Raw genomic sequence first — 17880 nt, 5'->3', positions numbered from 1 at the left:
CGTAACAGAAGACTTTACTGTTTCTGTGGGCATCGAAATATAAAGAACCTTATTTTTTAAATTAAAAAAATAAAATCATTAAAAAAAAGAAGAATGAGTGAAATGTAGTCAAAGGGCACCTATTCCTCCTTATCAGCAAGTCTAATGGTCTCAGTCTGACAATGTGATTCTGACTACACTCCACTCTTTAACATTCACTCTCTCCTGTCCAAACATCTCTCCCAACTTGGGAGGCAACATATCCTAATTTTCTCCACAGGAGGTCAAATGACTTTATGAGACACACACCCTAGGGTATATGTGGGTCCTAAGATCTCTACAGGACTTTATGCTATGGTGCTGTCCCTTGGGAAATCAATTTAGGTTAATATTACTTCTTTGGGTCCCACTTATACTTTTTTTTTATAAAAGCTTTATTGAGATAGAATTCATATACTATACAGTTTGGCCATTTAAAGTATACAACTTAATGGATTTTAGTATATTCGCGGATATGTGCAACCATTAATTACCACAGTCGATTTTACATTTTCATCATTTTAAAAAGAAACCTTATACCCTTTAGCTATCTTTCCCCATCTCTCCATCTCCCAAAGCCTTATGCAAACACTATTCTACTTTATTTCTTCATCGATTCCCCTATTCTGAACATTTCATATAAATAGAATCATATAATATGTGGTCTTTTGTGATTCACTTTTTTCACTTTTCAAGATTCAGTACCAGAACTTCATTACTTTTTTATGACTGAATAATATCCCATTGTACAGATATATCATATTTGTTTATTCATCAGTTGATGTACCTTTTGGCTATTATGAATAATGTTTATACATTCATTTTTACAAGCTTTTATGTGAACATATGTTTTCAGGTCTCTTGGGTAGATAACTAGGAGTGGCATTTCTGGATCATATGGTAACTCTATGCTTAATTGTTTGAGGAATTGCCTAAATGTCTTCCAAAGTAGCTGCACTAATTTATATTCCTACCAGCAGAGTTCCAGTTTCTCCACATCTTTGCTAACACCTGTAATCTGATTAAAGTCCATTTATTTAGATATTCTTTACTTTCTTCCAACGTTTTATAGTTTTCAGAGTATGTTTTGCACTTCTTTTGTTAAATTTGTCCCTAAGCATTTTATTCTTTTTCATGTTATTGTAAATAGAATTTTCTTAATTTCATTTTCAAATTGTTCATTGCAAGTATATAGGAATACAATTGACATTTGTATATTGATCTTATATCCTGCAACCCTGCTGAACTCACTTATTACTTCTAATCTTTTTTTAGTGGATTCCTTAGGATTTTCTGTATACAAGATCATGTCATCTACAAGTAGAGATAATTTTACTCCTTCCTTTCCATTTTGGATACCATTTACTGCTTTTTCTTGCCAATTACCCTGCCTAGAACCTCTAGTACAATGTTGAATACAAGTGGCATCCACTTATAGTTCTTGCACACTAGGCCACTTTTTTTTGGTTGATGTTACCTGTTTATCTAGTTGCTTGGTAGTTTACTGAGGACAGAAGTCATCCTTACTACTGAAAAACCCCATATTATTATGTTCAGTACCTTGAAAATATTCCGTAAGTATTATGTGATTGGTAATGATAATTGGAAAAAAAATTGATCTCTCAGAGCCTTGCTTTTCATCTGTTGCTTGGCTGGCTCCTCTCACCTTAAACCAAAATGCACTGATTGACTTTCCCTTGGCCTCTATTTCCCATCCTGGTTATAACCAGACAACGAGGCACCCAAACCAGAAACCTGTGAATCATTCTAGTCTTCTACTCCTTACCTCCTACATTTAATTGATTAAGTCCCCTTGATCCTACCTTCTAATTATTTAGATTTGGTTTCCTCGTCTCTATTCCTACAACCACTGTCTTAGTTCAGGCCTTCCCCATCTTTCTCCTGAAATAATTATGATTGTATTCTAGCTGGTGTCCTTATCTCCCGGATTATCTCCTCCAATCTTTTTTACACATTGTTGCCAGGGTGATCATGGTAAGATGAATAATGCTCCCCCCTCCCCCCAGCAAAAAAAAAAGATATCCATGTCCTAATTCCTGGAGCCTGTGAATGTTACCTTATATGGCAAAAAAGTAGGACTTTGCAGATGTGATTAAGTTAAGGATCTTTCTTTAAAAAAATATCTGTTTGGCTGTGTCAGGTCTTAGTTGTGGTGTGCAGGATCTAGTTCCCTGATCAGGGATCAAACCCGGGCCCCCTATATTGAGCAAGGAGTCTCAACTGCTGGACCACCAGGGAAGTCCCAAGTTAAGGATCTTAAGATGGGGAAATTTTCCAGGCGGTTCCAAAATGTAATGACAAGTGCTCTTGTAAGAGCGAAGCAGAGGAAGGTTTGACATACAGAGAAGAAAAGGCCATGTGACTACAAACTGAGAAATTTTAGTGATGCAGCCACAAGCCAAGGAATGCCAGCAGCCACCAGAAGTTGGAAGAGACAAAGGTGCTCTTTTCTGTGAAGCCATTCCTGATCCACTCAAACAGAGCTGTGCTACCTTTACCTCTAATGTGATACTATTATTTTATTTGCCTACAGTATTGAAATTATTTGTTTACATTAACATTTCTCTGCTTATGTTTTGATTGCCTTTAGGAGATACACAAAAGTGCAACAATTTTTCCTTTAATTTATTTTAGTTTCTTAATGGTGTAAACAGCTGTCATGACTAACAAAGTTCATTAAAATGTTATTGAATCCATAGTAGCTTTTTTGTAACTATGTATTTTTTCACTCAACAGATATAGACTCCATCATGCTGGAGTCTATAAAATATTTGATATTAAAAGTCCTCATAGATCTTTATGCATTTATATGGAAAGGTAGCTAAAGTAATTTTTTTTTTATTTTTAGGGATATTATCCCCCTGCCATGTGTGTTACAAATATTTTCTCCAAGTTTATCTTTTTTTTTTTGGCACACAGGCTCCGTGGCATGTGGGAATCTTCCTGGAGCTGGGATCGAACCCGTGACCTCTGCATTGTCAGGTGGATTCTTAACCACTGCGCCACCTAGGAAGTCCTAAAGTAATTTTTTAAGTGAGAAAGTCATGGCTCAGAAAAGTATGTATCGCTTAATCCTACATGTATGAAAAGGAATAAACTTTTCTCTTTGACCAGAACAGTACAAACATAGAAAATAGAAATGCAAGACTGTAGTCATAATTGTAACCACTGGAGTGACTAGAGGGAGAGACATTTCTCTTTTTACTCTTGGGTATTGTTTGATTTTTTTTTTCTGTAAGCAGGGAAAAGAAAGCCTTTTTCAGACTAGAGGTATTATTTCTTTTTTCATAATAGAGGTGTTATTTATTCTCAAAAAGTTTGGGAACCATTGGTCTAGATATGTCCAGTATGGTAGCCATTAGCGATATGTGACTACTTAAATTTTAGCTAATTAAAATGAAGTGGAATTAATAATTCAGTTCCTCATTCGCACTCTTCATATTTCAAGCCCTCAGTGGCCACATACGGTCAGTAGCTACTGTATTGAACACAGCAGATATAGAACATTTCTGTCATTGCAGAAGGTTCTAGACAGTGCAGGTCTAGATCATTCTGTCCCCACATAAGGTGGCGCCAGTCAGAACATCCTGAAACTTTGAGTGTGAATTAGTTAATCAGTGGGAATTAACTACAAACACCTATCACTTGAGCGTTGTAACCCTTGATTAACCACAGGGTTAGTTAGGTGTTACTGAAAAATGAAGGTGATTACCTAATTGGCATCCTTTGGAATATAGAATCAGTCTGATCTGGAGGCCTCCAATGTATCCATGGCAATGATAACACCTGTTGAATCTCTGTAAATCACTGCAACAATAGTGATGTTTGGACTGCTGGATTCCCTGGTTACCATGGGAATGAGAGTACTGGTTACAATTCTGTGTAATCACGCAGAGACTAAAGTATCGATCCCCCCTCCCCCATCCCTTTCTATAACCATAACCATAGTGATGACTATTTCAGTAGAGCTTCAGGAGTAGACCTAGCAGCAGAAGCAACTAGAAAATCAGATTAAGTAAGAAGTGGCAGAGTGTGAGCCCTAATGAGGAAGTGTGAAAAAAGAAACATGGCGGGGCATTTTTTCAGTAGGAAAAGGCTAGATCTACTACACTGAATACAATGACATTGTTACTCTAGCTGCTTGCACAGGCGCAGTGCAGGAATTCTCAAAGCACGCCTACGCGCACATTTTCTCCCTTTCTGTTTCCCTCTCTTTCCACCTTCCTCTCTCACTTTTTTCCTCTCTCCCTTCCCCCTCCCACTACTTAGTCTTTCAGTCTTTCCGTTAGTCCGTTGAAGTGTCTCCTTCCGACCCTCCACCCACCTACTCCTTTATCCCCCTCCCCCCTTCCTTTTCCGCCAATAGCGGACGCAACTTGCGCATGCTCACTCGATACAAAGCCTCGCTCTTTGTCCCCATCTGTCGTTCACACGAACTCAAGTCTTTCGCATTCGGTAGCCAATAAGATCGAGGAAATGGTGGAAAACTGATTCCGCCTCTGGAGATAAATGTTGATTGGCAAGTCAGATAACCAATAGGGAACGCCACTTTGTACCCCTTGGGAGGCACCGAGCTCCGTCGTCTCGTTTCCGGCGGTCGCGCGCTCTTTTCTCGGGACGGTAGAGGCCGGGTAGCGTCGCCGTTACTCTAAGGAGAAAACAGTCGGTAGAGGGTGAGTTTGGGGACGACTTAGTTCTCGTTGGAGAGGGGAGTAGGATTTTTCGCGACAATCGGTAAAGGTAGCGGCGAGGGCGAGGCTGGGTTTGGAGGGAGGTGGGCCGTTCGTTCCGAGGCCCCTTGAGGCCTTGTCCCCGCCGCCACACGGCCTCCGCTGCCCACTCGCGGGGGCCCATCGCTCTGCCCTGGCCTCGCCTTCTGCTTTAACCTGGTTCCCGTTTCCCTTCCCGCCTCGTTTCTTTGTGCGACACATCCTGGAATCTGAGCAGTGCCAGTAAGTTCCCCGGCCTTTGAGCCTCCCTGGGCCTGCGGGTGTGGGGTCTATTATCCGAGAGCCCTGAAGTCGCGGCTGCGGGAGGAGGTGCTTTGTCGGGCGCTCCTCCTCTCGACCTCGTGAGGCCATTAATTCCGGAGGAGAAAGTGCCCCCCTCCTGCGATGTTTCTTTGTCAAAACTCTTAGCTGGGAAGTTCATCTGCTAGTCCAGCGCTCTCCGCTTTCCTAGGCAGGTTTCTAGAGGCTTTTTTTTTTTTTTTGGTCTTGTTGCCTAGCTACTCGACCCATTTATGACATCACTTTTTAAAATGAAAATTTATTTTATGGATTTCCTATCGGGTGTTTTACATTTGGAAAAACTATTGTAAGTTGATGCTTTTTTTGTGTGTTTTTAACAGAAGTCGAGATTAGAGAGGACTGGGAGGCAGTTTGGTATCTTCAGTTGAAGTTGAGGTAGGTGTAGGGGTTAGGGTTGCCAGATAAAATATAGGACACCTCATTAGATTTGAATTTTACATAGACCACAAATTATTTTTTAGTATTTGCTGCATAGGATTTATACTAAAAATCATTCATATTTAAAATCTGAAATTCAAATTTAACTGTAGTGTGTTTTTATTTGCTACATCTGGCAACTCTAATGGGAGGGTACTGGTTAGATTTATATTGGTTCTTTGTCCAACTTCCTTGTTACTAAATGAAAGGTCCTAAGAGACTCTTAGGAAAGAACCTTACCATGCCAGTGTCTCCTACAGCTTTCAGGCTGGTTCACATCCAGACAGCCATCTCTATCTGGTAGATTTTTACCAGATTTCCCCCCACAGTTTCCACTTAAAAAGTTGATCCTTTTTCTGAAAATTAAGGGGACGTTTATTTAGATTTCAGATATATGTGATGTGATGTAGTGTTTGGTCCTGTACCTAAACAACATCTGTGCAATTGTGTTGCAAATAGCCCCAGTTTTTCTAACAACAATATGTATATTCTCTCAAGAAAATCTATCAGGGTTAGTCTTTAGGGCAGATAAATAGACAGGAATCCTTACTATGTGCTTTGTTCTCAGAGGCCCAGTGGTTAGGGGACAGTGAATTTATTACCCGGATATCTGTACATATTTTCAAATTATATTGGTGGTCATCATTAGAAGTACATTATAGGGACAATATTTACTGAGTACTTGTTACTTTGTGGTAACTGTTTTAGGTGATTTATATAATATTTAGTGTTCACCATTGAATGCCTGCATGGGAAATAAAATACTGAAGGGAAAGATTATAAAGATTAGCATTATGGAGACATTCAGCACAAAGGTAGGCAATTTGGTTGTAAAAATAATTTTTGACAGAATGAAGAGGAACAGGGGAAGAATGTAATTGATAACATTTGTCTAACTGGAGCACCCACCCTACGTAGAAATAGGGGTAGTGCTTGCCAGCAGAAACAAGTGATTGCTGTGTACATGATCTCATTTAGTCAAAATAACCAGCCCTTTGAGATAGGTGTTACCTCCATCTTACAGTTGAGGAAACTGAGGCTCAGAGGTTACGTGACATTTTAGTAAGATTTTTGGATTCTAAACTCTAAAATCAAGGTGAGTTTGATTATACAGTTTGTAGCATAGTGATGAGTATGAGCTTTAGAGTTTAACAGACCTGAGTTCTACTCCATGCTCCATCCCATTTTTGTGTGATCTTGGATGTGCATCAGTTTTCTTATTCAGAAGAATGAGAGTTGTGAGCATTAAATGAGATAATACAGACTTAGCTCAGTGCCTGACAAATAGTGATCAATAAATATTTGGTACTATCATCTTAACTACCAGGCTACACTTTGTAAAACCAAAAATAACATCCCTTGAAGTAATTCTAAACGGTTTAGAACATCCCAGTGTTTAAGGAGAGCATTTCTGCTAAGAAGTTGCAAAATGGCCTTTTTGAAATGGAGTGGTGAGGTGTCGTTAGGATGTAAATATAGAGTTTTTAATACTTCAGTTTTGAGTGGATCTCTATGAGCATTTCTGTTAACATATACATTGTGAGTTGCTGAATGGGATGGAAAGGTATTGAGGCTGGAGCCACTGACTGCTAAATTAAGGGCTGGAGGAAAAAAAAAAAAAGACTCTCCTTGGATTCTAGCCAGAGGTAAGAAGAACTAGCTGGAGAAATGGCTGTGGAGATGAGAATTCAGGTTTTTGCTATAGGCCACTTTGGGGTCAGGGGAGGGGAGGTATTTAATTCGTGGGACTCAAATAAGAAAAAATCTGATTCTAATGCCCGCTTTACCTATCCTCAGCTGTAGCTGGGGTAGACTAGATTTTTATTTTAATTTCCCATTTTTATAAAATTATTTTTAAAAACATTTCCTTTTTTTTTTTTTTAAAGGTATCCCATTTGCTGTCAAACTGGTATACTTATTCATGGTATTTAAAGTTGTGTTACATTAGGTGGCAAGAGTCACAAAAGCATTTAATTATTCTATTTTAAAGAATTTATCCTAAGGAAATAAGCAGAAAGGTATAAGCAAGAAGATATTTATTGCAGCATTATAATAGGAAAAAGCCGAAAACAGCCTAAATGTCTTATAAGGAGTAGTTTAGTAAATTAGTATACATCTATTTGGACTTCATGTAGCCATTAAAAATTATAATTAAGTTGACACTATAGAAATGAGGAAAGGGTGAATATACAACAATGCATTTATCATTGCAGTTTTGAAGTGACAATGTATTTATGTTTTAAAGGTAAATACGCAAAAATAGAAGTTGTTGGGAGGAATATTTACTCATGGAGGTGCCCCAAGATTTAGCTGTGAGCGTTGTTTATAATGGTGAAAAGTTAGAAACAGCCCAAGTGTCCCAACACGATAGGGGCTTGGTTGACAGCTGAATACTTTGTCCATTAACAGTAAATGTAGAAGATTTAGTGACATGGAATATACCATTTAAAGTGCATACAAATATATAAATCATGACTGAAAGGGTATACCAGAATGTTAGCAGTGACTTTTTAAGTGGTGGGTCTTTGGGTTTTTATTTTATCTTTGTTTTTATTTCTAAGTTTTCTATGTTAAAGATGTATTTTGTGCTTTATTAATGAGAAACAAAAGATTGACGAAATAAGAGAATTCAAGTCTTGGCTTGAATGTCAGGTTTCTAGTGAGGCTAACCTCACAGCTCTGTTCAAAATTACAATCATCCCCCTTGCACTCCCTGTTTACTCCGCCCCCCCCTTTATTTTCCCCTAAAACTTAACCTATTCTTAAGTCCTATGTAATTTAATTATTATGTATATTTTCTCTCACTGGAAGGTTATCACTGCTGAAGGCAAGAATCTGCTTTGTTTATGATGCATCCCAAGCACCTAGAATAGTGCCTAGCAAATCGTAAGCATTCAGTGAAAATATGTTGAATGAATTAGTTTAAAAAATTAGTAAAAAAAATTATCAATCTACAAGCAAGACAGATTTCATTTTTGCCTACCTTCTGTTTCTTATCTACATTCATGCATTTATAAAAACCCTTTCCCTCTTAAAGCATCAAACATTTTTCATGTTTACATGATCTTTATAATTTTTAATGCTGTGCAACATTCCATTATATAGATGTACCACAATTTATTAAAAGCATTGCCCCTAATTTGGGGTACTGAAGTTATTTTTATCATTTTTGTTACCAGAAAGCCCATTACAGTATTTCATGGATGTAGTTTTTAAATTTTAAAATTATATTCTTAGGAAGTAGAATTCCTGAGTTAAAGAATATAAACATCTTGATAGCTCTTGTTACCTATTGTCTTATGAAACAACTTTTGGATACAGAACTTAATTGCATTGATGTTTTCAGTTTTGGTAGGATATGATGTAAAATGTATTAGAAAGTTTTTATACACATAATTCTTGTACACCCATCATCCAGAATCAACAGTTAAGTCTTTGTCACATTTTTTTCATCTGAGGAATATAATTTATTTTAAAGGAATCATATGATGTTAATACAGTATTCAGGAAAAAGGTCCCTTTCTGCATCTTTCCTTTAGATAAATCTGACTGGAGGGTCTTGTGTTTAGGGGAAAAGATTCAGGATTGATTTTGCCCTGTAATTTACTGGAGAACTGCCTTTGGATGAGGAAGATGGTCCTCAGTTTGTTAACCTGATCCATTAGGAAATTTTCATTTTAAAACCATCAACTTTCATATTCAGTCTGGATTATACTAGGAGTTTTCATTTTGTTTTCTTTTAATCTTATGTTGATGATTTTTTTTGGCCACTCTGTGGCTTATGGGATCTCAGTTCCTCAACTAGGGATTGAACCTGGGCCGTGGCAGTGCAAGCCTGGAATCCTAACCACTAGACCACCAGGGAATTCCCTTACGTTGATTTTTAAATGACAGAATTTAAGATTTTTGTGATTGTATATATTTGTATTTGCTAGTTTCATTGCTTTGGTAGTCATTTATCTTTCCATTGTAATTAATAATAGTATTTACCAAGTGTTTACTATATGCCCATACAGAACTCGTGTTTTCACATATGTATTAATCTTCATAGCTATGTTGAGGTAGGTATTTTTATTATCCCCTTTATAACAGCTTAAACTGGTGCAGAAGTAATTTACTAAGTAGTACATGGCTAGTAAGTATTAGGACCATGCTTCGAATCTAAGTATAACTCCACAGCCCATACCTTTCCTGGTGTTCATTCCACAGTATTTACTGTAGGCTAGGACTGCAGGGTACCAGAGAAGAACAAGACTTATTAGTCCTTATGATAACTAGAATCTGCTTCAATTGTGTTTTTAAAGTGAGCTTTAATATTATGATAAGGCCATTTTTTAGGGAGTAGATTCTTTTGAGAAAGTACTTTCCTATTACTGCATATAGTTATTGAACTGGAAGGTTCCTCAAGTCATTCTAGTGCAGGCTCTTCTTATCTAGTACTTGTCTAGTTTCTGTGTGCAACATAATTGCTAGTGCTGGTAGTTTTTAGATTTTTGAATTGTACTTCTTTGCCATACTTGTTGAGCATAATACCAGAGGTAATTAATGACATATAAGTCATCAGGAAGATGACTGATTGTGTTCCTAGCGCTGAATTTATTTGAGATTTCACCGTTTCTTTTTAGGGTGCAAAAATGCAGAGCAATAAAACTTTTAACTTGGAGAAACAAAACCACACTCCAAGGAAGCATCATCAGCATCACCATCAACAGCACCACCAGCAGCAACAGCAGCAGCCACCACCTCCACCAATACCTGCAAATGGGCAGCAAGCCAGCAGCCAGAGTAAGTACATGCTAGGTAATGGGGTAGAAATAGCTTCCTTCTTGGGAATAGTTTCTTGATTTTTAGATTAGACTCTTGGGATTATAAAGTAATGGGTCTCTGTGGCACACATTTGTTGTTCTTTTCCCTGTTTACCTCTTAATACTTAGGATAGAAAAGGCTGATTCTCTGAAATAAGGAGCAGACATGTAGTATAGCAGTTGAGTACAGGTTGCTTTGCTGCATTGGCACATTCTATTGCCAGGCAGATGGCTACATGTTTTACCTCAGAGATTGGTTCTTAGAGGTAATCATCAGATGACTAGTATGTAGAGAAAATATAGAAAAGGTCTTTAAAAGACTTAATGGAGAAGTCTGGTACGAAGTATTATACTTTTATCCTGGGACCTGTGTCACCCCATTTTTAATCAGAATAAAAGGTCTTTAAAGGGACGTTCCCATCCATTCAGAAAATTTTGAGCATCTGTTGTGTGCGTCTAAGACTACAACCAACCTCAACCCTCTATTTCCAGAGATTCCTACAAAGGATACTCTTTCCTAACTCATTCTTTTCATTCCATTACCCCAAGCCTGAAAGAATGGGAACTGTTAAGGTGATGAAGATTGGTGAGGGATTGGGAAATGGAGCAATTATGTTTTAAATGTAAAAATCTGATCCCTTCTGACATAGGGCTCCTTGACTTGCTTAATTTTCTCTTTGGCAGTAGCTCCATAGGGCTCCTTGACATGCTTAATTTTCTCTTTCTGTCTCTGAGTTAGTCCAGGTTGGCTCCTGGCACATAGTAGAGCTGTTGAGAAGTCCCTCCAGATCTCTGCATACCGCTTTCACATTCTAAGGTGCAATTTACTGATAAGTGGTTAGTGGATAGATTCCATTGGGAAATGGTGTTTGACTTCTCTGCAGCAATTATGTTGCCTATCTAGCAGCAGTTGTAACTCTGAGAATGTGACTGTAAATCTCTCCCCAATCTTTTGAGTGACTATGTGTCTTCTCTCAGATGAAGGCTTGACTATTGACCTGAAGAATTTTAGGAAACCAGGAGAGAAGACCTTCACCCAGCGTAGCCGGCTCTTTGTGGGCAATCTTCCTCCTGACATCACTGAGGAGGAAATGAGGAAACTATTTGAGAAATATGGGAAGGCAGGCGAAGTCTTCATTCATAAGGACAAGGGCTTTGGCTTTATCCGCTTGGTGAGCAACTGTGGGCTTTTAGAGCATGTGCTCTAAAAGATGGGGAAGCTGGGGGATGATGGATATGGAAAATTAGGCAGTAGAAATAATTCTCAGGTGATGTTTGTTAAAAGCTTATAGTTGGTGGAACAGGACAAAAATGGAGATTTTATTTTAATTTTTCCTCATAGGTTTTTGTTTTGTTTCAAGGACAACATAGGTTTATTTGCCTAAGACTCTGGAGCTAAAGTATGCCCTTTGGAACTTTCTGTGTTTTAATTGGGAAATTTCAAACATACAGAAGTGGAGAGAATAGTATAATGAACCTGCACATACTTGTTACCCAGCTTCAATAATTGTCAACTCATAGTCTTGTTTTATCTCTACCCTTCCCCTATTTACTGCCCCCCCAAATATTTTAGTGAGTTAGATTTTTTTCTAGAAAAAATGAAAAAAGGTTTTTATTTTAGTTATGATCAAGATTTATGTAATTTATTTCCAAAGCCCTTACACATATATTATCTTACTTAAGATTCTTCAAAACCTTAAGGGGACAGTTTTATTTGTATCTATTTAAAAAAAAATTAAGTGTAGATCTTTTTTTAAAATCTGATTTGATTTAAGAAATGTATTTAAGTGCATGAGGGAAACATGTCTGAGCATTATCTATTTCCATAAATGAGGAACATATTGTGCTAGCAGGATCACTGGATGTTATGGTCAGAACTAGTCTTCATTCCAGATCTATCACTAACTATATAGGCAAGTCATTTTTTTCTGGGACTCAGGTTCCTCTTTAGTAATGTGGAGGGGGTCCCATCAAGGTCTGTAGTTCTAAAGAGGCCTCTTGGAGGTATAGTGATTCTGGTTAAACTGGTATGTAGCTAGCAAAAATTAGAATAATTCTGGCCACTGTATTGTAAGGGTAGGTTTTATGCTGGTCATTGTTGTCCAGATGATCTGTTAACACTTCAGAGAATAGCCTTTGATACTGATGACCATGTAAGTGGTATTAACTCTAGAATTTCTAGTTGATTTGTTGCAAGGCCCATCAGAGCAGTTAGGCTAGCAAAAGAGTTATCTGAAATACATGACACCATTCTTCCAATTCTATCTTCTGTTCTTCCAGTTCTATCTATGTTTCTTTGTGTGCTTGTTGCCAAGGGTTTTTTGGTTTTTTTGGAGACATTGAGGTATTGAGCTGTGCTACTTTAGACTCTTGATGGCCGTGTAGGTGGTCTTTGTCCAACTGACTTTGTCCAATAGTCAGAACTGTTATTCTGACTTTCCTCTGCTTCCTAGGAAACACGAACCCTGGCAGAGATCGCCAAAGTGGAACTGGACAACATGCCGCTCCGTGGAAAGCAGCTGCGTGTACGCTTTGCCTGCCATAGTGCATCCCTTACAGTCCGAAACCTTCCTCAGTATGTGTCCAATGAACTGCTGGAGGAAGCCTTTTCTGTGTTCGGCCAGGTGGAGAGGGCTGTAGTCATTGTGGATGATCGAGGAAGGCCCTCAGGAAAAGGCATTGTTGAATTCTCAGGGAAGCCAGCTGCTCGGAAAGCTCTGGACAGATGCAGTGAAGGCTCCTTCCTGCTAACCACGTGAGTGAGGGGTCATTTTCAGAAACATACCTTAAATGCTACTTCCTTCTGTGGTCTGGGGAGTTAGCCTCTAAGAACCATGTTTCTGTGTTCATTTAAAGACTTGATATAACTTACCTCTGCGGTGTGAATTAAGGCAGTGTAATCTTAAATTAATAGAAATGGTATGAGGATTAAAAAATAAACCTTTTTAGTCTTTCAGTAGGTTGTCATTTAGTCAATATTAAGTCTCCCCTTACTGTGAAGTTTTAGAACTCTAAAAAGTTGTTTTGTGCATGCAACATCTCTCTTAGTATTTACTCCGAGTCATTGTCTTGAGTTCTATAGATACCATATATAAAGGCTTTACTTAAGTACTCTACCTCCTTAAAGGCTGTATTCGGAAATCTGAAACCTGAACTATCCTGTCAAACCCAGATTCCACATAATGCCATTAAAAGAGCTTGGTTACTTGGGACTGGGTGTAAAAACCCTTTCAAAAGTATGTTTAATTGTCTAGTCGTGACCCCTAACTAGTTCATCGTGCCAGTGGTTCATGTAGAAAGGGAAGCCTAATGTAGGGTATAATTTGATTAACACTGAGCATCTCTCTTTCTCCCAGATTTCCTCGACCTGTAACTGTGGAGCCCATGGACCAGTTAGATGATGAAGAGGGACTCCCAGAGAAGCTGGTTATAAAGAACCAGCAATTTCACAAGTATGTGGTCCTGATAGATTCTCCGTTAGGTGTTTGTCTATTATTAAGGAAGCTTGTAAGGGAATGTGTAAAAGAGGCATGTGCCTTTGCTGTATGTGTTCACTGGCAGCCATTGTCTTGGCCCTTGGGAGGAGAATGTAGTGTTTAGTTGTGAGAATCTTGGACAAAGTTTCAGTAACCTAGGAACCTTGTTTATAGGGAGCGAGAGCAGCCACCCAGATTTGCACAGCCTGGGTCCTTTGAGTATGAGTATGCCATGCGCTGGAAGGCACTTATTGAGATGGAGAAGCAGCAGCAGGACCAAGTGGACCGAAACATCAAGGAAGCTCGTGAGAAGCTGGAGATGGAGATGGAGGCTGCTCGCCATGAGCACCAGGTCATGCTAATGAGGCAGGGTGCGTATCGGCCTATAAGTCTTAAAACTAGAAGAAGGACAAAATACCTTTTTTCAGGAGTTTCTTTGTGTTAGTCAGTAGAGAAAGGCCTAAACTTCAACTCTTATTCCCTGAAATATTTTGTTGATCTTGGTAGGCAAATGAGCTTGGAGATGTGGCAGAGGATACTGGATTCTATGGAGAAGGAAATAATAGGTTCAGCTTCCTTTTTGGAATCTGGATACCTCTGATGGCCACTCAGGGATTCAATATCCCCTTTGCTTTCTGCATTTATCTTAATGGAAAATTACTGGGCCTATACGAGGAGAATGAAGAATACTCTCAATCAATCTGTTGTTCTTCTAGATTTGATGAGGCGTCAAGAAGAACTTAGGAGGATGGAAGAGCTGCACAACCAAGAAGTGCAAAAACGAAAGCAGCTGGAGCTCAGGTAACTCTTTTCTCCAGCCCTTTTTCTCTGACAGCTCTAAAAGGTAATGTCTCACTCCTGCTTCCTACCACCATGCATTTGTGAATATGTTGGCAGATATTTCCTGGCTGCTTCTCAAGTTCTCCCTTTAGATGGGAGCTGCCCATGGTTCTAGGAATTCCTGGGACTGCGCTAAAGAGGAAAGCAGCTGAGTGCTGGTTTCATAAGACTGGCTCCTTTGGGAAAGAACTTTGCCCCTGAAGGATACATCTGGGTTGTTTTAGGGCTGGGGACATTTAACAGTGAGTTTCCTGGAGAGCTATGATAGTTTTTAGTAGGCTCTTGATCTCCTTGGTCGAGTCCCCTGTTACAAGAATCTGTTCAAGTTCTGGAATGCCTCTCCGTAAATATCTTGGTGACGTCTCTGTAGGCAGGAGGAGGAGCGCAGACGCCGTGAGGAAGAGATGCGGCGGCAACAAGAAGAAATGATGCGACGACAGCAGGAAGGATTCAAGGGAACATTCCCTGATGCGGTATTATCTACCATGTGCCCATGATATGACAAATTCATCATGAGTTATCCACTAGGACTATAAAACACACTAGGCTATGACCAATTTTTCCATTCTGTGACAGTCCTTATAGAAACAAGCATTCATAGGAAGGAAAGGTAAGGTTTGAAGAGAAGCTCTTCTTGCCTCACAGGCAATTTAGGATGAAAAGCTGGGGCCAGTGTATGCTGTTTAAACGCAGTGACTGCAGGATCAGATAGATCCAGTCCTATAGCAGCCTTGACTGGCCTTCTGATGTCCTTGGCAGTTGTTGCACAGGTTGGAGCCCTAGAAGAAATCAGCTGTCTCTCTCCTTTCATCTCTCCTCCTGTTCCTAGTAGGAAACTCTTGACTTGTGTCCTAGTAGCTCTAACCTTGAATTCATTGTACAACTACAATGAGTTCAAGGAGCTGTTGTTGATGTTCCTCATCTTGGTCTCAGTGTACTTAGCATGTGTTATCTGTCACTGTCTATTTCCCTTAGTATGTGGTCCGCAGTGGATTGTGGTAGCATAAATACAGTGCTGTCTTGGACTGTCTTGAGTGTTTTTTTGTTTTTCAGAGAGAGCAGGAGATACGGATGGGTCAGATGGCTATGGGAGGTAAGGATTTAGGAGGTTAATGACTCTGATTTCCTTTTTTTGTCTCATCTGTGGTAAATGATGTAGCTGCTTCTACCTAGTCCAAGTTTAAGGGACTTGACATTTCTGGGAGCATCATTTTGGTGGGAGGGTAACATGTCTTAGCCCAGAGATCTTGAATTGTTTACTTTGGCAGAGAAAATGACTGACAATCTCTGTCTCCTATACTGACCACACTACTTTGCTTTAGGTGCTATGGGCATAAACAACAGAGGCGCTATGCCCCCTGCTCCTGTGCCAGCTGGTACCCCAGCTCCTCCAGGACCTGCCACTATGATGCCAGATGGAACCTTGGGATTGGTAATAAACTGCAGGGTCTTATAGTAACTCTAAATGGTAAAAGGAGGAAGAAGGACTTTGCCTTCATGGTTCCTGGGCCTGCCACAATTTTGCTGCAGATGACAGTTTTTAGGATCATTTTTATCCATAAAATGTTACTTCAGAATCTTTGTTTTGAGTCTCGTGCAAGCCCAGTCTCAAACTATACTTTATCCAGGATAAAATAAAATTAAATAAATAAAATGTGCAAAACCCAGTCTGAAACTATATTTTATCCAGGATAAATATTTTATTTATCAAGCAAATAACTGTCTGACCGAGTAGTCTTGATTGACTGTTTAGTTGCTACCCTGGGTTGGAGAGAAGGCAACAAAGGCTAGGCATCATCACATAAAGTAGATGTGAGTCCAAAAGCTTTATGGCTCATACAGTCCTGAGATGGTTTTAGTTCTAGTGTCAAAATGTTTACATTGGATAGGCTTAAGATTGCTAAAGAGTGATGGCCTGGCCTGCCCTTGTCTATATCCCTAGTTCAGGAAAAAGAACTTGGCTAGTGTTTACCCTGCCTAGGAATTTAGTATGTAATATTGCTTAGCATGTAGGAATAGGAATAAAAAGTTAAAGGTGGTATCGTTCGGTAGGACTGTATTTCAGTTAACTTTCCTTTTAGGGATATCCACTAGAGTTCTGAACAGACTTGGTCAACCCTACCATCTTGAATAGTTGGGTGGAAATGGCCTCCAGGGGAGGGACTATGGATGGGTGGGAAGCTAGGGCATAGGTTCTATGATAACATTGCTCTCTTTCTCTTTAAGACCCCACCAACAACTGAACGCTTTGGCCAAGCTGCTACAATGGAAGGAATTGGGGCAATTGGTGGAACCCCTCCTGCATTCAACCGTGCAGCTCCTGGAGCTGAATTTGCTCCAAACAAACGTCGCCGATACTAATAAAATTGCAGTGTCTAGTTTCCCAAAACCCTTAAAAGAAGGACCCATTTTGGACTAGCTGAATTCTACCCTGGAAAAATGTTAGGGATTCCTCCGAATAGTTAGGTCTTCCCTGCCTGTAGTACTCTAGGGAGTATGCTGGAGGCAGAGGGTAAGGGAGGGGTGATATTTAACAAATCAGTTCTGTGTGGTATATCCTTTAACCAATTCTATGTGGTGCATTCCTGAAGTCTCGTGATTGTTGAGAGCCTGGGAGGGGCGGGGAGCCATGGCAGAATGGATCCAGTTAGCGCCCCCGTTAATCTTAATCATTCCACTTTGTCCACCTTGTTCTATTTCCTTTCTTGTTCTCATACTTCCCCCACCCCAGAGACACTGCCACATATACCACAAAAACTAAACATCCCCCAATGACCTTGGCTCCGTTGCTCCATTCACTCCCAGGTGGGAATTCAGGCAGATGTCCTCAGAGGTCACAGACAACATGCATACGGTTCTGTTGTATCCCATGTATTACCCCTTCATGTCCTAAGGAAGACATTTTCTCTTAGAGATTTTCATTTAGTATATCTTTAAAAAAAAAAAAAATCTTGTGTTAAACTTGCCTCCATCTTTTTCTGGGGTAAGGACAACCCAGAAATGGCCCTTTTGTGTCTATGATGTTGCTGTTCACAGCTTTTCTTGATAGGCCTAGTACAATTTTGAGAACAGGGTTGCTGTATGCTGAAGGTCAGACAGTAGCTCTTAGTTTTGCCTATCTTAGGTAGTTATGCTGTGCATTTTTTATTGGTGTATGATGTTTGGTTTGTCCCTTATACCTTTGGAGTTTTTCTCAGAAATGAAGTAATGCAACATCGACTTATTAAAATACATTTTAAGCCTTTTAATTTTCTGTGCTGTTTTTGAAGGGGG

At 39.4% G+C, this 17880-nt stretch overlaps 1 protein-coding gene across 2 annotated transcripts; it reads left to right on the top strand.

The window, feature by feature from the left end:
• The first annotated feature begins 4612 nt into the window (after window positions 1–4612).
• On the top strand, window positions 4613–17855 carry NONO (non-POU domain containing octamer binding). 2 transcript variants are annotated; one of them, XM_057717487.1, is made up of 12 exons: window positions 4636–4712; window positions 8298–8372; window positions 10112–10271; window positions 11270–11463; window positions 12745–13046; window positions 13648–13743; window positions 13942–14138; window positions 14484–14568; window positions 14978–15080; window positions 15661–15700; window positions 15930–16039; window positions 16834–17855. In XM_057717487.1, exons 3-12 carry the CDS (start codon window positions 10121–10123, stop codon window positions 16966–16968), a joined length of 1413 nt encoding a protein of 470 aa, XP_057573470.1. In that variant the 5' UTR covers window positions 4636–4712; window positions 8298–8372; window positions 10112–10120; the 3' UTR covers window positions 16969–17855. The 2 variants fall into 2 exon arrangements, with proteins under 2 accessions (XP_057573469.1, XP_057573470.1); XM_057717486.1 differs by lacking the exon at window positions 8298–8372 and having other exon boundaries at window positions 4613–4712.
• The last annotated feature ends 25 nt before the right edge of the window (window positions 17856–17880 follow it).

This window comes from Hippopotamus amphibius, chromosome X (assembly GCF_030028045.1).
Source record: "Hippopotamus amphibius kiboko isolate mHipAmp2 chromosome X, mHipAmp2.hap2, whole genome shotgun sequence".
Lineage (NCBI taxonomy): Eukaryota > Metazoa > Chordata > Mammalia > Artiodactyla > Hippopotamidae > Hippopotamus > Hippopotamus amphibius.
This window is presented reverse-complemented; position numbering and strand designations above follow the sequence as displayed.